The sequence below is a fragment of the Pituophis catenifer genome, unplaced genomic scaffold (assembly GCF_029215685.1).
Source record: "Pituophis catenifer annectens isolate HBS135680 unplaced genomic scaffold, rPitCat1.0.hap2 SCAF_2, whole genome shotgun sequence".
NCBI lineage: Eukaryota > Metazoa > Chordata > Lepidosauria > Squamata > Colubridae > Pituophis > Pituophis catenifer.
In genome coordinates this window covers 224,403,255-224,428,090 of record NW_027256882.1, presented here as the reverse complement: position 1 = coordinate 224,428,090, position 24,836 = coordinate 224,403,255, and the positions used below count along the sequence as shown (strand labels likewise).

Here is a 24,836-nt window from a genome sequence, read left to right as displayed (position 1 = left end):
GGATTAAATGAGACATATATCTTTAGAATTTTTGATATAATATTTTAAATAGATTTTTCTTTTCTTTTTGTTTGATAACTTTTTAAAGTTAAACAAATGTACTTGGAAAATAGAAATGTGCCAGTAAATAATTTTGCTTAGTTTAAGCAGAGATACAAATATATAAGATACCTATAATAAACCTACCTATTCTTGTTATTTTTTTCAGTTCTCACAGCCTAGCAGTTTATCAAAACAGTTTTGGCATTTAACTACATGATTTTTTGTCACTGCTATGATAGAATATTGAAGAAATCAAAATTAAGTAACTTATTGCAACTTACGTGTAAGATGTCAATATTTTAATCAAGTGTATTAATCAAATCTGATAGATATTAGAATAATTTTATAAATTTGTTGGGCATCAATTATAGGTATTCCTCATCTTACAGCCAGAGTTTCCATTGCTAAGCAAGGCAGTTGTTAAGTGAGCCATGCCTGATTTTGTAATCTTTTTTGTCATAGTTGTTGAACAAATCTTTGTAGTTTTTAGGTAAATCACATAGCCAAGGCAGTAAATCTGGCTTCCGCCATTAACTTTGCTGATCAGAAGCCAGCTAGGAAGGTTGCAAATGATGATAACATGACTCTGGAAGGCTGCAACTGTTGTAGATACATGCCTGTTGCCAAGTGCTCAAATTTTGATCATGTGACCTGGGGAAGTGGTGCAACAGTCGAGATGTTAATGTGAGAATCAATCATAAGTCTTTTTTCAGTGCCGTTGTAATATCAAACACTCACTAAATCAATGGTTGTAAATTGAGGACTACCTGTACATTATTTCTGACAAATCAGAGTTAATAATTTTGACATTACAAAATCTCTGATGTAATTTCAACTGTCTCTTGCTTGTTCCTCTTAGCTGGTTTTGCTGAGTGCTTGTTTCACTTGCTGAGTGCTTTTAGATTGTTTTTTAATTTAGAACAATTTTATGAACACATTTTAAATTAAGCAAATTTTATATATTGAAAATCTGTGGAAGTTTTATTACTTATGCAGTAATGTAAATGTTTTATTTATCTCTTTTCTTTCATCTCTTCCCTAATCCATAGGGAGAAGAAAACTGAGTTGAAATAGAAGAAAATACAGAATTGGCAGGTAAAATGTATAACTCCTCTACCATTTTCCTCACCAGATATATAGACTTTTAAAATAGTTTGACTTCTTAGCCACAGGAATTATATAAAATAAATTTTGCATTTGCTTTTTTACTTCATGGGTCTATTAATCCCTTCAAAAAATATGGCAAGACGGACATTTCAGTTGTGGAAAGCTTTTTAAAATATTCTATAGAATACATTCAGATAGATTCAAAGGCAAATTTTGTAGCTGCAATGGCCATTGTGGAAAAATTTTCAGAAATTATTTTTTTCATACCATCTGCCAACCTCGAAGCATAAAAAGTATATTTCAACTATTACAGAGAATAGAAAACTTGTGCGTGGTTCAGTTAAATTGGCCCATTTGAAATGTAAAATTCTACATCAAAGACTGGGTTAACCTGGAGGTGATCTAACCTTCTTCTTTAGACTGGCTTACTGAATCTCTGTATTTATGTCCCAAAGTGATTACTGCACACATAGGGATTGACCTGAGAATTCTAGGAAACTTGTTTAGAGACTGAATCCTAGATAAATATAATTGCATGTAGAATAGAATTATACTGAAGGCTTAGATGTAAAGTCATGGAATTAATGGTGATTAAATTTTTAGACTTTCTGGCCATTAACTACTATTTTCTTTCAGTTTGTTTTGGTTTTAATGGCCTCTTCATATTATCTTGAAGGTATTGTTTAAAATCATCATAAAAATAGAACTTTTAAGAATGGAAATTTAAATTTAGATAAAATACATTTGTAATGTTTTGTTCAAATAGAGCTCAATAATCAATATGTATTTCCTTTATCAGCAGGTCTAACATTGAGCAGCCATGGCTGCTCAGTCTTTGGATTCCCCTCCAAATCCAAGTTGTAAAATTATGACATTTCAGCCGACAATGGATGAATTCAAGGATTTTAACAAATACTTGGCGTATATGGAATCAAAAGGTGCTCATCGTGCTGGTTTAGCAAAGGTACTTTTATAAAAAAACATTCTAGATGGAGGAACAATGAATGTTACTACATTACAGCTAGTCCTTGACTTGCAACAATTTGTTTAGTCCCCACTTGAAATTACAATGGCACTGAAAAAAGTGACTTATGACTGTTTTTCACACTTACGACCATTGCAGCATCCCCATGGTCACGTGATCAAAATTTGGATGCTTGGCATTTGACTCTGATGGCACAGTGCTTGGCAGTAGGCAGGCTAACTCTGCCTACTGCCAAGAGTTCAATCCTGACCAGGTCAAGGTTGACTCAGTCTTCCAATATGCTGATTCTGTAAACCGTTTAGAAAGTGTGTGAAGTTTCTGAAAGATGCTCTAATTAATTCATGAGCCACGAGCCAAACTTCAAAAGAAATACAGTCATTTATTAGGAGCACCATTCCGGCAATACTCTGATGCAGTTAGAACAGACCTTACGTAGATTTACGGTCCCCCATGACTCTGTCTTCCCCCTCCCTGGCCATGTCATAAATCAAATTCTCCAAATGACCACGTTGGCGGGCTGTGAAACCCAAAGCCCTTCTACTGACTCCAGTAACCTAGGACACAATCTATAGAAAGGCATTTGTGAAATGTAGTTTCAGTTAGGGAAATCAATCAGCTCCGTCAGTTCTCCCCACCATCTGCTTATGGCTTTGCAAGTTGACAGAATACTGTAAAGCACTATGAAGCAATATATAAGTAAATGCTATTTCTGTTCCTATTGCTATGATACTTGCAATGTCCTGGGGTCATGTGATCACCTTTTGCGACCTTCTAACAAAGTCAGTGAGGAAGCCAGATTCCCTTAACAACCATGTTACTAACTTAACAACTGCAGCGATTCACTTAACAACTGTGGCAAGAAAGGTTGTAAAATGGAGCAAAACTCAATAACATAAATTTTGGGCTCAATTGTCATAAATTGAGGACTGTCTGCATTCACATCTTAAAAGCTTCTACTAAATGTTTATATAATACCATACTTAGCAGTACTATTTTAGCACAATAACCCATTACCAAAATACATTGTGGAAATGCTCATAGGTTCTGCTGAGATGTAATCCCAAAATCACAAGAAAGAAGTGCATCTGATAGCATTTTCTTAGAAGCTGAATAGAGATATATGAATGAGCAGAACACTCGGATAATTCTCTTGGGATTAACCAGAAATTTCTTGGTACTATTTTCTGTTATTTCGTGGAGTAGTATGAATAGAATCATTACAAAGTGGAGACTTCCCCAACTTTTCCAAACTCTCCAAGATACAATGAGATTCAAAAGTGTCAAAAATTTACATTATCCCATTTCTCTCCAAATATATATAATCTACCTGAGTGACCATGACAGTCTTCATGCCCTATATTAATCTAAACCCAGACTGGAAAGGAACAAGACAAGCCATTTCATATAAGCACTTCTGAAGCTATAGTGCTAGTTTCTTTTCCATCAGCTTGACCAATGAAATATTAGATATGTAAGCGTGCTCAAAGTGGTTGGAGGCAAAATTGATTTCTGAAATCAAGATCTCATCAATGCCTCATTTAAGGCAATGAGAATTAGCCTGCAAGAAGGAAGTGTTATTTGTCTCAACATTTGGGAGATGAAATCTTACTTGTAAGAGCATATACATCTGTATGAATGCATAAAAGACTGTTATTGGCTTTTTCAAGAGACAGACTGTAACAATGACTGAAACAAGTATTGTTAGATAGTGTAGTGCAGGGGTTCTCCAACCTGAGGGCTGTGGCCCACTACTGGGCTCTGGCCTATTCACACAGGGCTGTATGAATGGTGGGCTGGCACGTGGGCATGCAGCACCACTTGTGCGATTGATGGGTGCCGGCGCCCGCAGCCCCACTCATATGAGCACCTGCCCCTCACACAAACCCTTTACCTCCGCCCACCGCAATGGGCTGCCAACCTGAAAGGTTGGGGAATGCTGGTGTAGCGGACACCTTAGCATAGTGCTGCTTAAAGTATGGTAATTACAAACTCAGTATGAATCCAGGTAATTTGAATAATACCCAAACTTGCATTATGTATACCAATGGAATCTGACCTTTGTCAGAACTATTAAATGTATCCAACAACCCAAAAAAGCTCGTTGGATGTAGTCCATGTCCTGCTGTATTCTGTCATTACTGTAGCATAGGTCTTATGATGATGCCTCTATTATGCTTGAGTTTCTCCTGGATCTACAGTATGTCCTCTTTTCCTACAGTGCTTGCAACTACCATACATAGCATATCATGATGCTATGTGTATTCCAGTTTAACATTTTATTGAGTTATAAAATATTGTACAATACAAAATACAAAAGTAAACAAAAGCAGTGAGGAGGAAAAGGGGAAAGAGAAGTGAGGAAGGATAAGAAAAAGAAAAGAAGCATTGACTTCCGACTCTCTCTGTTGCAGTAAAATAAGGCATTAACATCGAATCACAACTTTTTGGATGCTTACGAGACCGCCTTCTGCCTCTGATAGTCTCCCACCGACCAGTACGCTCCCACAGAGAGGGTCTCCTCAGGGTGCCGTTGGTTAGACAGTGTCTTTCATGCTCTCCAGGGGGAGAGCCTTCTCTGTGGGGGCACCTACCCTCTGGAATGAGCTGCCCTCGGAGATTCGTCGGATTCCTGACCTTTGTACCTTTCGCCGCGCCCTTAAAACACTATTATTCCATCAAGCAGGGCTGGCCTAAAATATTATTTTTAATGGGTTATTTTATGTTATTTTAGATTGTGGGCCAAACTATTTAATAATTTTAAATGGTTTTTAACTTTTATATTGGTGGTTTTTATTCCGGCTGTACACCGCCCTGAGTCCTTCGGGAGAAGGGCGGTATATAAATTTAATAAAACTAAACTAAACTAAAACTATATGTATTCCAACATGAATTAAGAGTGCTTAGGAAACACTATATCAAGCTGGGATTCAAATTTTTTTACTAGTGGCTCTGTGGGCGTGGCTTGGTGGGCGTGGCGGGAAGGATACTGTAAAATCTCCATTCCCTCCCCACTCCAGGGGAAGGTTACTGCAAAATCCCCATTTCCTCCTGGGTCTCAGGAGGCAGGGAATAGATGGGGGTGGGGCCAGTTAGAGGTGGTATTTCTCCAAACTACTCAAAATTTCCGCTACTGGTTCTTTAGAACTGGTCAGAACCTGCTGAATACCACCTCTAAAACTCTTCTGAGATATTGGTGTTTCATGTACCAAGGCCTGCCAATACATTTAAGCAAACATTCTCTTGTGGGGGCAGTCATTTAAGAACACCCATCAGATCATAGTGCCTTAGAGATGGGATTTGTATTTGAACCATTTGGACAGGCAGATGAACATGTATGTGATATTTGAACATTGAAATAGGAGGTAAGTGGAACGTGAATGACTGAGAGCAGGGCATCTTGATTAAAGAAAGGTCACAATTAGCACATAAAATCTAGCTGTTCAAAAGCCTTTCTAGCCACAGATGTCACTTGTTCCACAAGGAGGAGTTGTGAATTTAGAAAAGCTTCTAAATTGTGCAAGTGTATACAACTCTCTTCAAAGTGAAAGAAGGAATGTCCTTGGAGTAATTCAGGCCACAAACCAAAAGTATCTGAGTGATTTAAAACTGTTAAAAACTGTTTCTACCCATTCATACATGACAGCCTGTAGGCCAGTGATGGCTAACTTTTTTGCCATTATGTGCCAAAAACGGGGGTCATTGGAGTCACGTGTGCACATGCCCACAGCCATAATTCAATGCCCGTCCTGCACCCCTGCGCATGTGCATGTGACCCCCCCGCATTCCCCCCGCTTTTGGCATACAATGGCAAAAAGGTTACTGGTGGGCCTGGTAGGCATGTTTTTAATCCTCCCCAGCCTCCAGAGGCTTTCTTGGAGCCTGGGGAGGGCGAAAATGGCCTCCCGCAGCCCCCTGGAAGTCCTCCGGAGGCTGAAAATGCCCTCCCAAAGCCTCCGTGTGAGCCCTGTGCTTACCTGGCATCCAAAATGGGCTGTGTGGACACTCTTGGGAGGGGAGGGGCAGCGTGGGTGGGGCCAAATGAAAATCAGTTGGCTGGCGCGCGCATGCATGCTCCAGCTAAACTAGGGCAACAGCTCACATGCCCACAGATATGACTCTGTGTGCCACAGGTTCACCATCATGGCTCTAGGCAATGTTAGCACTTGCTTGGTAAATATCATCAAAAACATTTGTTGTTTACTGTGTTTTTGAATCACCAGATTTAAACCTAAATAAAATCTTACAGTTGGTACATAGACCAACAGTAAACAGATAAATGATGCTTTTTCAAAAAGCAATATTCTCATATTGAGTTTATTCTTGATTCTTTGTAACATAAAACTTTTACTCTTGGTCCATAGAATGTGATACTGCTATAAATGATGGTAATACATGCATAATACAATGACATAAAAGTAATGGATTTATTATATATTTTAATATCTATTGGGAGCCATTAAGTTCCATTAAGAAGGGTGCCATTTTTATTCAGCATTATTCTCCTGAATTGACTCTCAGGGAGCAATTTAGATTTACCAACAAGCAGTCTTGCTTATTCTGGCCCCTGTTTCAGACAACAATTGTTTATTTTAAAATTAAAATAACAGAGAAATACAGTCTTAAAAAAGAAATAGTAAGGGTCTAAACATTATCCACCTTTAAGTCATTGCATAATAAACTGTTCACAAATATTGCTATATTAACAACTTGGTTAATATTATGGAGATATAATCTATCTTTACATGAACACTTTGAAGTGATTTTCTTAGGTTTACTTATATAGATTGTCTCAATGTAACATTTCCTCTTCGTTGTTTAAAACTAAATTTCTTTTCTTCTAAATTTCTAGGTAATCCCTCCTAAGGAATGGAAGCCAAGAAAAAGTTATGATGATATTGATGATCTGATGATTCCAGCTCCTATTCAACAGATGGTAACTGGTCAGTCAGGTCTATTCACTCAATACAACATTCAAAAAAAGCCAATGACTGTGAAAGAATTTAGGCAACTTGCTAATAGTGACAAGTAGGTATATTCATTCCATACTTTGTTTTATAAAGGTGCACAATTTAAATTACATTTAATTAACCACATTTATTGTTAATTACATTTAAATTCAGTTGATATTTTTCTGATACCCTGGCCTCATTTATTTTATGGTGGGAAAGCCCTCCATAAAGTCAAAATAGGGCACTTACTTGGAAAAAATGTTCTGTTTGGTACTTGTTTATCTGTTCTTTGGTGCATTCAAACTTTTTATCCTTGAAATTCAGAATAAATGATTTATTGCTCTTTATGATTTTTGGTAAGTTTCTTGATTAGGAAAAATAAATGAATAGAGGTCTACTGCTTAGATATCTAAGCAACTTATTCCCAGTAAGAGAACATTTACTAGGAATGACACTGTGATAAGAAGGATGTGAGATGGATTTATTCATTTATCTTTCCATTCAGTTTATATTAATAAATAGATTCCCTTTGCTTTTTGCATTTTATTCCTGTGACTTAAAGCTATTTTCTCAAGACAGTATTGTTGATTTCCAGAATGTTAATTTTAGAAGATATGTTGTTCACATATGTTGCATGATGGCTCAGCAGTTAAGACACTGGGCTTGTCAGCTGGAAGTACTCTTTCTGATTTGTCCATATTTTTTCACTTTCTTAGTCAGAAGTAAGCTTCTTTATTTGTGTTCCATTTCACTCAGGCCAGAATCCTAGGGACAATTTTATTAACCTTAATAAAGTATTAAATGATCATATTGATTTCCTTTTGAGAGAGTTTACTGTCAACCTAGCAATAAGATTGTGCTGTTCTTTGTCCATTTCTTGGAAGTCTGTTTCCCGTTAAACAATAAATTGGAAAAGAGAGGCCACTTGCCCATAAGCAATTTATTGTTGAGGAAAGGTTAGAAGCTCTAACCTAAGAGAGACTTTTGCAACCATCTTCTTTTTTAAAGTACCTGGAGGTCTGCTGATCCAGCATTCCAGATGCTCCACTGAGAGTCCATTATTGGTACAATTTAACCTGTTACAGCATAGCTCAGCCTATTCCAAGAAAAGTATGTGGCTAATCTCTGAATAGGTGGAAAATGAGACTAGACAAAAACATCTTGATCCTGGGCAGGTCACTTTGGATGGCTCTGACTCTCTGGATGGTTTGAAATATTTGCACAAATATCATCATCAAAGGAAAACAATAGCACTTGCAGCCAATGCTTCACCAGTCCAGTAGTAGCACTTGGCTGAATGCTACAGTACCTATATTCATGCATAATGGGAGTGAGTATGACTTCTCTCAAATTTGCCCTCTCCAATAAGTTATGATCCCCAGTTTGAGAATCTCTACCAGTAAGACTTTTAGACAGCTTTCTAATGATTTTTGAAGCTCTAAGTCCTTGATGGCGAACCTATGGCACGTGTGCCACAGGTGGCACATGTAGCCATATCAGTGGGCACACCAGCTGAGCTCTGGCGTGCATGTGTGTGCTGGACAGCTGATTTTTGGGCCTTCTGGGACCACCAGAAGTAGGGAAACAAGCTGTTTCCTGCCTCCGGAGGGCCTGGGGCGTGGGTGGGGAAGCCCGTTTTTCTTTCTTACCTGGCTCCAGATCCTCTCTATGCATCTGTGGAGGGCGAAAACAGCCTTTCCCACTCCCTCGGAGGCCCTCCGGAGGCCTGAAAGGGCGCATTTCCCAACTCCCGGTGGGACAGGAAGTGACGTATTTTGCTGTCCCCAGCCTCCAGAGCCTCTCTAGGAGCCTCTGGAGGGCCTCCGAGGGAGTGGGAAAGACTGTTTTCACCCTTCCCAGATGCATAGAGAGGATCTGGAGCCAGGTAAGAAAGAAAAATGGGCCTACCAGGCCATCATGTGCCAGGAGCGGGGGGCGGGAAAGGGGAGGTTGTGCATGCATGCGCAGGACAGGGCGCATAGAATTATGGGTGTGGGCGCGCGAACCTCCCTCACCCCCCCCCCGGCACACAATGGCAAAAAGGTTAGCCATCACTGCTCTAAGTTCTATAATAAGTTTTCAGGAGAAGTAAAACTATTTCAGTTGCCTGAAATACCAGGATCATACTAGAAAATAAATTTGGATTATTTGGCATGATGGCAATTTATGTGATTTGATGATTGAGTTGCCTACCATGATAATTCTTGTCACAGTACTTTAAAGCTAAAATCAACCTCCTCTTTACTGATGTCCAGTGTATCTTATGTGTATTTCCAGGAAATTTATTTCAATTGTTGTGATAGTATGAGCATGTGGACAAGGTTCTTGCAGCTATAACCCAATTCTTTGCCCTCTTGATCTGTAACTAACAGTACTGATTGGAACTGAGGGTGGGCATTTTTACCATTGTATGTTAGAAATGTACCTAGCTGTGATAATAGAAGTTAACTTACTTGCATTCTCCTAAAGTAAGCAATCAACTAAATATTTCTGTAGAAGAAAGATGGTACAGCACACTAAGAGAACTTGGAAAGAGGTATGAAGAGAGTGGCAGTTGACAATTAGACAAAGAGTTTCAGCTCTCTATTGATTGGTGCTTTATGGGAAGCATTCTCACACTGGAAAGCTCTTCATGATAGTACATGATCTTTTGGCAGCCTAGGGAGAAGATTGCAAAATATCTGTTTCCAATTGTCAGTCAGAACTCGGGAAACTGAACCAAGTTCACTGGCAGAAAACGGTGAATATTTCTCTTCCTCTCAAGTGATCTAAGTAAATTTTGCTGAAAAAAAAAAGATTACTGGAAGGGAAAAACTCATTTCCTTCATTCTTCCATCAACTATGATATCTAGGATTCTGGTGCAGCACCTAATGTTTCAATTAGTGTCCTTAAGAATGAAAAAGCTACACACCTCTGTTGGATTTTCATTTCATTTTTTTCTTTAGCTTATGCAATTTTTGAAAAAAGATTTTGTTGTTAATTTTATATGCAACAATAATAAAATGCATTCTGAACAAAGTGTAAAACATTAAAATAACAAACAAACAACAGAAGATTCAGAATTATAGGCCAATCTAATTGCTAAATGCTGACTACAAAATATTTATGGCTATAATAGCAGATAGAATCAAAATTATATTAAATGAAATTATACATTCGGATCAAAATGGATTCCTACCCAACAGACATATAAAAAATAGCATACGAATCATCATGAACGTCTTAGAATTCTATGAAGCTCACCCTGAAAAACAGGTAGCTGTGATATTTTTGGATGCACAAAAAGCTTTTGACAATTTAAATTGGGACTTTATGATAAACCAATTAATAAAAATGAATTTTGGAGAAAAATTTACAGAAATGATTAGAGCCATATACACTACACAGACGCCAAAAATAATAATAAATGGGGAACAAACAGAAAGCTTTGAGATACCTAAAAGAGTAAGACAAGGTTGCCCCCTATCACCTCTGTTATTCATTCTGTCTGTGGAGACATTAATGTCACAAATTAGAGACAATTCAGAAATAAAGGGACTAAAAATTAAACCACAAGAATATAAGGTCCAAGCATTTGCATATGATTTGGCATTATTGAGGAACCTTTAGAATCTGGACCTACTTCATTATAAGATATAAACCAATTTGACATGGTAGCAGGATTTAAAATAAATAAAGACAAAACTAAAATATTGACTAAGAATTTAACCAACAGACAGAACGAAGAGCTAGAGGAGAAGTTGGGAATCTTGAGAGTAAAGAAAATTAAATATTTAGGAATTTGGCTATCGGAAAAATGTACCATGATAAAGAGGGATAATTACGATACACTTATATTACAAATACAAAAAGATCTGGACAATTCGACTAAATTACCAATATTATTAATTGGCAGAATTTCGACAATCAAAATGAACATATTACCCAAGTTACTTTATCTATTTCAAATGGTACCAATAAAATTAGGGAAAAAACTCTTTGAACAATTAAATAAAATGACATCAAAATTTATATGGTCAGAGAAAAAACCGCGTATCAAATTCAAATTACTGGAAGATAGCAGGAAAAAAGGAGGTTTCAGTTTACCAGAATGGGAACTTTACTACCAAGGGGCATCCCTAACATGGCTTAAAGATTGGATACAACTCAAAAATAAATGAATACTAACGATAGAAGGTCACAACCTCCAGCTTGGTTGGCATGGTTTTCTCTGGGATGGGAAAAATAAATCACATACCTACTTTTAAAGACACATGTTAAGAGATGCCGTACTGACAGTTTGGGAAAAGATTAAAAAGAATCACTATACAAAGGTCCCAATTTGGTTGTCTACAAAGGAAGCAATGATATATCCAAATACCACAGATTTAGACTAAATGGTGAGATATAGAGAATTACTAGATACAGAAGGAGAATTAAAATCAGTACAAGACCTGAAAAAACAAGTAATAAATTTGGAATGGTGGTTATATTTACAAATCAAAAGATTTAAAAAAGATAATGAACAATTTGGCATAAGCAAGGAACAATTGGAACTAGATAAAATATTATTAGGACCAGGGAGATAAATGATTACAAATACTTATAATTACCTATTAAGATATAAATTGGAAGAAGAAACAGTTAAAGAAATGATGATAAGTTGGGCTAGGAATTTTGGACACACTATAAAATTGGAAAATGGGAAAAAAAAACTATAAATTGACCATGGCAGTAACATATAAAGAAAACAGCTATAAAATGTTTTATAGATGGCATTTAGCACCAGCGAGATTGGCAAAAATGTACTCCAATCTATCACCTAAATGTTGGAGATGTGGCCATAAATTAGGAACATACTACCACATGTGGTGGATGTGCCCCGGTGTTAAAAAAATTTGGTATAAAATCAGAATTTTGGTATAAAATTGTTAGAAGAGATTACACTCCAAAAGATTGATTTCAAACTGGAGTTGTTTCTTCTAGGAATGATTGATAAGAAAATGGAGAAAAGTTTGTACTACATAACATTGCATATACTAACGGCGGCCAGAATTGCTCTAGCACAAATGTGGAAACAGATCAATACACCACCAGAAGAAATAGTAATTAAAAAGATCCTCGAATGTGCTGAATTGGATAAAATGACAATGGAAATTAAATAAAGATATGATTTGGACTAACATAAAATGTGGAATAGATTCTATACATTGCTAGAAAATAGAAATAAAAAAAATAGAAATAAGAACGTAAATTGAAATTTGATTAATTGGAACCTAAGAGTATTGAATACTGGCAAGGATAAAATCTTGACTATGTTAATAAATAGGATGCAAGTATATATAACAATTTAGTTAATAAGAATGCTCAATATGGTTATACAAGAATAAGAGAATGATTAGAAAGATTGAATTTAAAAGTAAAGATAATTATTGATGCAGAAAGTTGTAAAATATTATATAATGTTGTTATTTATGTTTTGTATTTTACCGTTTGGTGTATGTGTATGTTCTCTTCTTTTTTTCTTTTTCTTTTTTCTTTTTTTATCTTTTTCTATTATGTTTTTGGTTTTAAAAATGTAAAATATTCAATAAAAACTATTTTTAAAAAATTAAAATAAATAACTTTTATTAGCTGGAAGATAGAACTACTACTTATGTAAAGTTGATAGTAACTGGTACAACAAGATTAAAATATGTTTCAATTTTTCAAGATTAATAGGCAGACACATATATGTATGCACCAGTAATGGGTTTCAATTTCAGCTGCTACTGGTTCGCTCATAGGCGCGCATGCGCAGAGACATCCGGGTAGGCAGAGCCTCCTGCCGCTGCCGCTACCGGTTCGCCCGATCTGGGGCGAACTGGTAGCAACCTACAACTGGTATGCATATAGACAAAATACATACACACAGTGTTCTTTGTTAATCTAAGGTTTATTTAAAAGTTTGTTTAGTCATACAAGGAGCAAGCATTTATATATATAAATACTAATTCTTTGAAACCATTGTCTTTTTCACTTTTTCCTTTACAGATATTGTACTCCAAGACATTTAGATTTTGAAGACTTAGAGCGTAAATACTGGAAAAATTTAACTTTTGTGGCACCAATCTATGGAGCAGATATTAACGGAAGCGTATATAACGAAGTAGGCACATTATTTGTATCCTCCTAAACTGTCTAATGTTATATTTTCACTACAAATAAGAAACATAAATTGAATATAGCTATGGTCCATTTCTTTTGAGTGCCGGTATATTTTATGAAATGAGCTGGTATATTTTATGAAATGAGCTTGTATCTGGCATTTGGATGTTTTAAATATAAAATAGATAATAACCACAAATTTATGGTAAAAATTTTATTTAGCAATAGCTGGCAAAAATTACAGCTTTAATTGGGTCAGGTCATTGTGTTTTCTTTGAAAGGAATAAGCTATATAATAATTTCCTTATGATTTCATGTCTCAATAATCATCTACATGTTGCGTAAGTGGCAGATGTCTCTAAAATATTTTCCTTGTGCCTTCAAGTCAATCATGATTCCTGGTGACTTTAAGGACAACTCCCTGCAATTTTGATAGATGGCATAATTATGGAAAATTGGGTTAAAAGATTGACAGAAGAAAGTAATGAAAAAAAAGAATAATGGAAAGCATATGGGAGATACTAAATTATTAGCAGGTCTTTATGGATGTCTCATCAGAAATGTGGCACTTCTCAAGTAAATGTAGCCACATGGAAAGTGAAAAAGAGCAGATTGACGGGATAAATAGCCAGTTTCGTCTCAGACTAACAAAGTATGTTGATACCTGTGCCTTTCCAGACATCTAATCTGAAAAGCACTTTGGACTGGTTATTTCTCTATCAGCCACCAGATGGTAACCTTGCACAAGGATAGATATCATTAGTATTATGTGCTGTTAACTGAAATTTCTTCTAAATTTAGAATCATGATCTCCCATATTTATTCATATTAGGGATTTTCATATATTCAGCAATGATGGATGAAATACAAGCTGTTTAGAAATGAGGCAATGGAAGCAAAGGGTAGGGAAGGAAATAGTTCACAGTGAGTTCATACAACTCACATGAAACCATATGTGAATTGTTTTATCAAAAGTGAAAGCAATTTAGGTATCCAAATGGAAGCTATTTATTTTCTATAATAAATGAAGACTATTATTTTATGAAGCTTCCATTTAAAAAATGTGGCCACAATATATGTATTTTGACGTTATTTAGTGTTTTGGAGAAGGCTTTGAATATGTAGGGCAAATGGAAATCTTTGAAATTAATAAACTCATAATTAAAATGGTTGTGATTCAACAAGTTATTTAAACATAAACCATGTCTTTGTTTTACATTTTTGTTCAGTAGACATTGAAAACATTGGGACTGTAGCTCAGAGATTTATCATATACATTCTATGAAAAAAAATCATTTCAATCCATGACATCTCTAATTGGGTTCAGTAGAACTGAGTAGATCAGTCAGTGGTTTGATTTATCATGAGTCTTTATGATCTTTTCAACTTGGGTGTGCTTTTCTTCTAACGTAAAATAACCTTGCCAGTGAAGCAGAGCTTCAAGAGAGTCTTCCATACAGTTTAATGTTAACCAGTACCTTAGCCAACAGATTTTCAAATGTGTCCGTATAAAAGAAGGACCAGCTATTAGACACAAGAGAGCATTTGATATACAACTGGAGACATAAAAGATAGCTCTTACAAATTTATTCTGGATTGCTTCTGAAGACACACTTACATACAAGGCTGTGTGCCATAAGACTTGGGTTTAAAGAATCTTATTGCTGAAGTTATTATTGCTGCAGCTAGCAAATAGGACTGTATCATTGGACATCTTTTATTTGGTTCTTCTATATCAGGGAAGATTACAAAATGGCTCCTAAATATTTGAAGAAATGTGTATTTTTTCAGTACTGATATTGTTTGCTTCCAATTATACTTCCAATTACTACATATTTTAGTAAACATGACAACTTTAGTTTTGGCATGATTAATGTCCCAGAGTTTGTTTTTTTCTTTGCTGCTGTATGTTGTTAACGCCTGCAGACTCAGCTTTAGGCCCAGCTGGGTCTAATGTAAATATTTTTTAATTGGGGAAAAAATTGACAGTGTGAGTGACTGATCTCTGCTTCTCTTTCTTTGCCCCGATTTCTAATAAACATTTACAAAATTGTATGGATATTGACACCATACAAACATTTTTGTTTTAAAGCTGGTGTGCTTGCCTAGTTTTTGCGGTTAGGTATGTATTTAGGAGATGGCTTCAAAAAGAACATTAAACAGCCTGAATGACCTCCTACTAATGCAAGGGCAGCATTTTATTAGAGGCTTATGGCATGTGGTCTAATAATAAATGCAAATAATAAAACATATATTTTATCTTCCTTTTACTTTCCTATAATTGCAATAGTATACAATGTCCACTACACGTGATTATGCTATAACTGTGCAGCTAATCCTGTGCAGTACTCATTACTAGGTAGTCATACATTAGCAATTGCTTATAGAAAATATGAATATTTTGGCCATAAAAGGAGTGTCAATAATTTATATAAGAACTATTGCTACTCTATGTCTAGTATGACAGACAATTTAAATGAGGCCTTCTTTAAGTAACAAGTGATATAATTTTGGAATTATACATATTTACACTGTTTTATTAAAAGCATTTTTATGCATTCTGCAGTCAAAAATAATTCTTGATTGCTTTACATATGAAGACTAAAATATTAATGCGTTCCGATGTGCTGGTTTACAATGTCAGTAGTGTAACAGAGAAAAGAAAAAGGTCAGAAAAACAATATATTAATTATTCAGAGAAAATGCTTATAATGAAAAGCTGAAATGGAAACATTTCAGACAGAATTGTTGGCTTGTCTTTTAATAGAGATGACAGAAGTATTTTGCTTTCTTGCAATTAGAAAATCAATGGACAATTTAGATACACCTTTTTCCAAAGGGAGAGTAGATCTCCAAAGTGATACATGAATATTATTATTTTGTGCTTGTTTTATATTTGATTTATTGCTCATATCTGCTTTTCAGGGTGTAAATGAATGGAATATTGCTCATCTCAATACCATATTGGATATTGTAGAAGAAGATTGTGGAATCTCAATTGAGGGAGTCAACACTCCATATTTGTATTTTGGAATGTGGAAAACAACTTTTGCATGGCACACTGAAGATATGGATCTCTATAGTATTAATTATCTCCACTTTGGTGAACCAAAATCCTGGTAAGCTAACTCTTATGGGGGGGAGGGGAGGAGAGAGAGGGTGCACAATGTTTCTTAGTTTTGGAAGATTAAAAAATATGAAGAGCTGCAATGTTAAGTCTATGGCTAAAAGCAGATATGGAAACATCTTGTCAGCAATTTGTAATTCAACTAAAATCTCAGATATGTGACAAAAGAGGTATACTTAACTTTCAAATATCATTTAAAAAAATTTATATTGCATGAATAAGATTTCCAATATTGTCTCTGGCATCTTTAAGAAAGATAATAATTATAGTACCATATACATTACAGAGCTATTGAATATAGTAAGAAAAATGTTACAATAGCAATAGCACTTAGATTTATATACTACTTCACAGTGCTTTATAGCCCTCTCTAAGCATTTTACAGAGTCAGCATATTGCCCCCAACAATCTGGCTCCTCATTTTACCAACCTCGGAAGACTGGAAAGCTGCAATATAAAGGAATATGTTATTTTCAGAGCCAAGACATATTACTTGTTCAAAAATCTTTATTCTATAGTACTTCAAAGAATTAGGTTAGAGTGATGGGGAAAAAATAGAGAAAGGAAAATAGAAGCGAAGTAATATTACGCAAAATGCAGAAAAGGAGTAAGAAATAGTAAGTCAAAGGTATTGAGGCATGAGAAAAAGATAAGAAATCATAACAAAATCTAATTACGCAAATTATTCATAATACCAATCTATACCATCCTGTCTTTACAAATCATCCATGCTTCCATCACACCTACAAACTTAGTCCAGCTGGCTTTCTTGCCTAAAGGGGGACAAGAATTCACAGTCTCATGGCTTCTAGCCTGGTACCTTAACCATGAAACCAAACTCTCTCTCTCTATAATTTCATCCCAAATTATTTTATCATTTTTATTTTGATTAACTGTGCTGAAAGGTTCTTGTTTATCCGTTTTCACCCAGTTACAATTTTGTATTTTCTTAGAAATTGTTCAGCTTTTTCTTCTATTTCTTTTGATCTTGTGAAGATTTCATCTCTGTCTTCTCCGTGGTTGAATGGTCTGTAATACACACCCATACTACTGTCATTATTGTTTGTTTTCCCCTTGATTTTTACCAAATGTTTTCAGGATTGTTTTGATCCTTAATCATGAATTTGTGATGTAGGTTCAGTAACTGCGATTTCCCTCCTTTCATATCTTTTTTAAAAACAATGTATATGTAGTAAATCATAGTCTGAATAAGATACGAACTCAGGATAGTTGGTAAGTGATACCAATTAGTTAGGCTCCTGATCCAGTCATAGAAAGAAGATGGACCAATCTACTGAATATTCTGTAGTTTCAGCCATGTCTATTTATTCATTTTAATTACAATCCAATTTAAAAATACAGCACATCATTAATACATGCATAAGCAGTATATATGATATATTTATTTATTAATTAAATTTATATAACTGCCCATCACATCAAGGTGACTCTGGGTGGTACACAGAATAGATAAAAAATATCTAAAAACAGCAAAACCAAATATATGTAATACTAAATATGTAGTAACAAATATCTTAAAAGAAACCCAAATACAATTAAAGTGAAGGGTAAAAAATAGGTCCCTCAACAATGGAGCCCTGTAGTTGAATTTTTGTTTTATGACCCCCAGGCCTGGTCCTATAATTTAAATGTTTTATTTTATGCATATATAAAATAAAGACATCTAATAAAGTTAATGTTTCATTAAAGGAACCAAACAGTAACAGACTTACAACAGTTCATTTAGTGATTGTTAAAAGTTACAAAAAAGTGAAAAAACTGACTTATGACCATTTTTCACAATTGCAGCATGATCAAAATTCGAATGATTGACAACTGGTTCATATTTATGATGGTTGCAGTGTCCCAGGGTAACATGATAATCTTTTGAAACCTTCTGACAAAAGTTTAATGAGGAAGCCAGATTCACTTAACCATATTTCTAATTTAACAACTGCAATGATTCATTTAACAAATGTGGCAAGAAAAGTTAAATAAATAATAAAACTCACTTAACAAATGTCTCAGCAACATAAATTCTGGGCTCAATTGTGGTCGTAAGTAGAGGACTACCTGTAGTTTATCTTTAGGTGAAAGGTTAGCATGTTGATCAGTTGTCACCCTTGTAGGAAGAACATCTGTTCAGGTTAGAGAGTAAACCCTTCTATGTGGAGCATTCAGAATTAGGAGTGTCCAGGTGGAAAGAACAATTTTTCTCTAAGAGAGGTATGGAATTTTGGGACTGTTGACCTGAATGTCTTAAGACCCATATTCTCTGCTTTAGTTCTACCAGGGTTTTTTCTAGGCCTAGACAAGTAGAACTGGTATAGATAGTCCATACTGTCTCAGATCTTGGTTGATTTGTTTATCAGAGTATATTGATGTTTATATGTGAGTAAACATACTTACCATGCCAAATGCCACGGTACAGAGCTATAGGATTGGTAGAGAAAGAATCATCTTCCTCCATAACTAGTACAGTAATATAGTAAGCTGCTACTATTGGGACAGTTCTTTTATTCTTCTCTGGACAATACTGGAAAGGTTTGTCGTCTGATAATACCCAATGTCATATTCAGTGCACTACTGTTTTATAGTGCAGGTAGTCCTTGAAGAATAACTGTAATTTGGACCAGAATTGCCATTTGCTAAGCGTGTGGACACTGGAAGGCTCTGGAAAGAGGGTGTGGGATGCATGCAGGTACAGAGAGGCCAAGGAAGGAGGGCATGGGATCTATGTGAGTGAAGGGGAGAAAGAGGGTGTGGTGCAAGTGAGCAATGAAAGGCCAGGTGTGGGACAGACTTACCTGAGCAACTTGCAACCAGTACTAACTGCAAGCTGGTTGCCAAGCATTCAAATTTTGCTTACATGACTGTGGGACTACTACAATGGTAAGAACTTCGAAAACAGTGTAAATTTCATCATTCAGCACTGTTGTATCCTTGAATGGTTGCTGAATAAACGCTGTAACTTGAAGACTACCTGTAAATCTTTCTCCTGGATATATAGTCCAATAATTGGTTTAAACAGGCCATGGTGGCTCAGCAGTTAAAGACGCTGAGTTTGTCAGCTGGAAAGCTGTCAGCCCAGATTTGAGACCCGGGTACCACATGACGGAGTGAGGTCCCATTACTTGCTCCAGTTCCTGCTCACCTAATAGTTTGAAAGCATGCAAAGGCAAGTAGACAAATAGATAGCACTTCAGTTGAAAGGTAACAGTGTTCTGTGTGTGGTCATGTGACCAGCATATAGGCATGCTGGTCACATGACCACGGAAATATCTTCAGACCACGTGGCTTCCTCAGCGAAGAAATGGAGATGAACACCACCCCCTAGAGATGGATATGATTGGATAGGAGAAATATTTACCATTAATTGATTTAAAAGGCAGAAGGGACAAAATGTGTTATAAAATAATATTACTGCCAGTCTAACTTCCAGCAACGGGGTTTTTTCTAATTTCAAAACTAGAAATGGCAGTCCAAGATGAGAAGCTCCTTTTAGATAAGTGTGTCATAAGCCTTTTAGCATTTTAATTAACATCTAGAATTGGGCTGAAAGATAGACATTATTTAGTCTCTTACAATCAACAAATTCAATTTCTTTTGTTTAAGTTTTACATAAGCTGCAATTTCCCAGCATCTCCAAGGCAATCTGGTATGGAATGCCTTATAATATTTCAACTAGGAAGTTATAAGAACATGAATTACTGTTAGGAGGTGAACTAGTCTGCGAAGTAATGCTAGAAATAGCATTCTGATTTTTTTCTGAAATCATTCATAGCATTTCTATTTTGTTGGACTTAAACTCCAGTTCATTAACTCTCACACAATTGTTGCTTCAGGGTATTCCTGATTCCGCTTCTATATATCTTTATCTGATTCTTATAGGGGATGAATGAGAAAGATTGTTAGCATACCAATGGCATTTCACCCCCTTGTCATCTAGATAGTAAATGAAATAGAATACAAGGGAGAACTCTTAAAGGCATCAGGCTAGAAACCAGAAGACTATGAATTCTAGTTTTGCTTTACACATAAAAACAACTGGGTAATCATGGGCCAGTCACAAACTCTCAATCCTAGGATGTGGCAAACCAAATCAGAAATCCTGTCAACAAATCTGCAAGAGTCCAGACAGTAGCCAGGAGTCAAAACTAACTTGAAGACACACATATAATGCAAAAAAACTTTTTAAAAAACTTTTTCTGTGCAATGTTTGTACATGTGCACTTGTACATATATCTAATTTTTACTTATTGATAAACTATATTTCAATAATAAAAAGTACGAATATCAAATGATAACTTGAGTTTCTCCCCTATCTTTTCTGCTGTTACCTACATACCGTGTTTCCCCGAAAATAAGACATGTCTGGATAATAAGCCCAATCGGGCTTTTCAGCGCATGCGATAATATAAGCCATCCCCGCAAAATAAGTCCCCCACCATCTACTTACACGCATGCACAGCCGGTCCCGCTGTTTCCTCTGGTTACTTGCTGCACAACCAAAATGAGTTGAGGTGAGGCTGGAGGGGGGGGGACATGCCCTCCCCTCCCTGTTCTTTGCACTGGCCGGGAGGCCCAACAAGTCCCATCCCACCCCAATGGCAACAGCAGCCTGGCTGCTTCCCTTCCCCGCAATCTCTTTATCGAGGAGGGGGGTGGCAGATGGGGCGGGGGAGAAGTAAGATGTGTGGGGTGAGACATGGCTTCCCTTGCTATCTCTTCTCCCTACCCCCTCGCCGGGCATGGCAGGGCTCCTGCCCCTTGCTTAGCCACCCGCCCCCTTTAGGGATGCAATTTGGGAGTGGAAGGTTGGGTAGGTGAGAAGCAGGACGCAGGTCTTACCTTTCAAGCTCTGTCACTTTCCTCGCCGTTGTGTCCAGGGAAACACGCTGTAAAAGAAAGCCTTCTCACGAGTTCGAGAAGTTTGATTGAACTCACAAGAAGGCTTTCTTTTACAGGGTGTTTCCCTGGACACAACGGCGAGGAAAGCGACGGAGCTTGAAAGGTAAGACCTGCATCTCATTTCTTCCCTGCCCCAACTGCCACCCCTCTCGATTGATCTGTCCCCGTCTACACACACACACAAACACAGCCAGCCGAGGGTTAAGAAAGTACTTGGCACGCACACAGGTCGTTATCTCAAACTTGGCAACAATATAAGTACCATCTGCCAAGAGCTTTACTGCAACAGATAACATAAAATTACATACGCATTGCAAATAGTCCAGCAAAACAATATCCCTTCGGCAGCTTCAGACGTTGTTCAAGTGACTAGCCAGAGTTAATTTTTGTTCGTCACGGAGTTTTACCAGCCACCACCCTCTCTTATATAGTCTCTGGGGTGTGGTCCAGTGACTCAGTTCTAATCCCTAGCACGCCTCCTTAACTGCTGCAACCATTTATCACGCCTTCGTTGGCGTGCATCCAGGAACGACGGCTCTCCTTCTTCGCTCTCATCAGAGACACCTGGCTCCTGGCTAATCTCCTCTCCCTCGGCCGGCACCTGAGACAGTGCCAGAGGGGAGGGGCCTGGAGAGGGAGGCCTGGCTGACTCCTCTCCCTCATGTTCGGAGCTTTCTTCCTCCGATGAGATAGGCTCAGAGGGCGGGGCCACAACATCGATAAAGAGATGGCAGGGAAGGGAAGCAGCTGTTGTCATTGGGGTGGGGTGGGACATGTTGGGCCACTCGGCCGGCGTGAAGAACAGGGAGGGGAGGTGACAGCAGCAGTGGGACATCCAGTCCCACGCTCGCTGCCTCCTGCACCCGCAAAATAATAAGACCCCCCCCAATAATAAGGCCAAGCCGTTATTTGTGGGGTCAAAAGAAAATAAGACTCTGTCTTATTTTCGGGGAAACACGGTATACTAATTTATACATCTGACGGAATATGCATTTTTTAATTAATGAAAAATACTTTCTTGAAAGTAAAAATGAAAATGTCTGTAAATATACCACCTGCAAAGTCATGGAATCAATCATAAACCAATCCATTACCCTCTACTTAGAGACAAACAACCTACTCTCTAACAAGCGGTTTGGCTTCCGAAAAAAATTGTCCTCCAATCTGCAACTCTTACACTGCAAAAACATGGACTTCAAAATTCGACCAGGAAAAAGCAATAGACATAATTTATATAGACTTCTGTAAAGCCTTTGATTCAGTGGTACACGGCAAACTACTTCTAAAACTAAAATCTTATGGCATTTCTGGATCCCTGCATAAGTGGATAGCTGCATTTCTATCAAACAGTCAAGAAGTAGTCAAAATAGGGAACGCCCTATTAAACCCTGCACCTGTTAACAGCGGTGCTCCCCAAGGTAGTGTTTTAGGACCCACACTCTTTATACTTTACATAAATGACCTTTGTGATCAAATTATAAGCAACTGCATTTTCTTCACTGATGATGTAAAACTATTCAACACCACCGACCATGCTGCTACAAAGGCCTTGACTATGTGTCAGAATGCTCAAACAATTGGCAACTACAAATCTCAACCAACAAATGCTCTGTCTTACACATTGGCAAAAAAAATCAGTCCACAAAATACAAGCTGGGCAGATACGACCTAGTAGATGACCCTCACTCTGTCAAGGACCTTGGCGTACTCATTTCAAATGATCTACATGCTAGAGCTCGCTGTAACAGCAGTGCCAAAAAAGCATTAAGAGTTGTTAACCTAATCTTGCATAGCTTCTTCTCCAGTAATATTGAACTGCAAAATAAGGTATACAAAACTTTTGCTAGACCAATTCTTGAATACAGCTCATCTGTCTGGAACCCACACTGCACATCGGACATTGAACGGGTCCACAGATATTTCATGAGAAGAGTCCTCCACTCCTCTGCTCGCAACAGAATACCTTATGCCACCAGACTTGAAATTTTAAACTTCGCCGTCTTCGGTCTGACCTAAGCATAATACATAAAATTATCTGCTACAGTGTCCTACCTGTCAATGAATACTTTAGCTTCAACCAAAACAATATACAAGTACACAATAGATACAAACTTATGGTAAACCACTCCAAACTTGATTGCAGAAAATACGACTTCAGTAAGAGTTGTCAATCCCTGGAATATACTGCCTGACTGTGATTTCTTCCCCAAACCCCCAAAACTTTAACCTTTTGTCGACCTCATCCCATTCTTAAGAGGTCTTTAAGGGGCATGCCTAAGCGCACCAGCGTTCCTACCATCCCTGTCCTAATGTTCACTTTTATTCGTATCCATTTCATGTATTCATAATCATGTTTATACTTATATCTGTTATCTAATACATGTGAGCTCCTAACAGTTTGGGACCTGGGTATTTGAGAAATATCCATTCTGGACACCAGTTGCAGTTCTTTGCAAGAACAGCAAAGCCTTTTTGGAAATGGTACTTAGGTTAGGAAACTTCTTGATGTTTGTTTTGCCACTGCATTATTACCTATTATTAGCATCTTTAGGTTGGAAGCTGATGAAGTGTATTTTAACTTTTATATTAATTTTTGGTTCAGGTTTTATTTCATTATTTTATAACTGTAACTCAAATAAATAAAAATGTAAAAAAATTAACTTGCAGTTAGCATCTGAATTTTATTTTAGAAAGAGGAATGCCACTAAAATATTAAACTAAATATTTTTGTGTTCTATGTCATATATAGTCTGTAGAGTATTTTAAGAAAATTCTAAAAGGTTAACTGTATCTCTAAATTAATCTGTGTTTTCCCCTTAAATAAATTTTAGGTATGCTATTCCTCCAGAGCATGGAAAGCGACTTGAACGACTTGCTCAAGGTAGATCTGTTTGATTTTAAATAAGTCTTTCATACTGTATTTAAAAGGCGAGGCAAGGCCTTGTGATTGCTGTTTTTTCACCTTTCCACACAAACGTTTATGCGTAATTTTTGGGTAGAGGATGGGATTTTTAGTCCAACATGCTGGAATAGCTCTCATTTTGAATAAATTAAGATTTTAGCAAGCTGTATTGTTTCAATTAAAGATTTATAGTTTTTAATTCATATTGTTTCTTTATCTTTCATTTTTGTTCTTTTGATAATTCTGTTTTGTTATTAATAGAATTTAGGAAAGAGATACATACATGATTTTCATCCTGGGTCTCCAACCACAAAGATTACAATAAAAAATTAAAAACAAGCTTTTTTAAATTATGAAAATGTCATAACAGCCTCGCAGCTACAATTTGCATAATCAGCAAAGGTTAATAAACTTGCAGAGTGAATAGATTTTAAGCTTAATTACATATTTATATTAAAAATGTAGCCCAGAATTGCAGCAACTATAAAAAAAAAGCTGTGAGATGCAACAAAGTTGGACCTGTTTAACAGATGCCTATTGAATTAATTGAATTTTCCTAAATAATTAAAATGCTAAAATAATGCAGTAAATGTGGTGAAGCATTGCAGGTTATCTAGGTCAAGCCAGTACTTGATACATAAAATTAAAGGAAGCCTAGGATTTTTTTCCCATTATCTTGTCTGCCG

General features: G+C 36.7%; 1 protein-coding gene across 1 annotated transcript in view; it reads left to right on the top strand.

Moving 5' to 3' along the window:
- The window catches only part of KDM4C (lysine demethylase 4C), a 253,930-nt gene that overhangs the window by 20,784 nt on the left and 208,310 nt on the right, over positions 1–24,836 (top strand). The window contains exons 2-7 of the mRNA XM_070938600.1: positions 1,092–1,137; positions 1,949–2,113; positions 6,984–7,159; positions 13,097–13,211; positions 16,136–16,329; positions 24,080–24,129. Coding sequence (XP_070794701.1) covers positions 1,970–2,113; positions 6,984–7,159; positions 13,097–13,211; positions 16,136–16,329; positions 24,080–24,129 — 679 coding nt within the window. The 5' untranslated portion in view covers positions 1,092–1,137; positions 1,949–1,969. The remainder of the gene's footprint in view (positions 1–1,091; positions 1,138–1,948; positions 2,114–6,983; positions 7,160–13,096; positions 13,212–16,135; positions 16,330–24,079; positions 24,130–24,836) is intronic.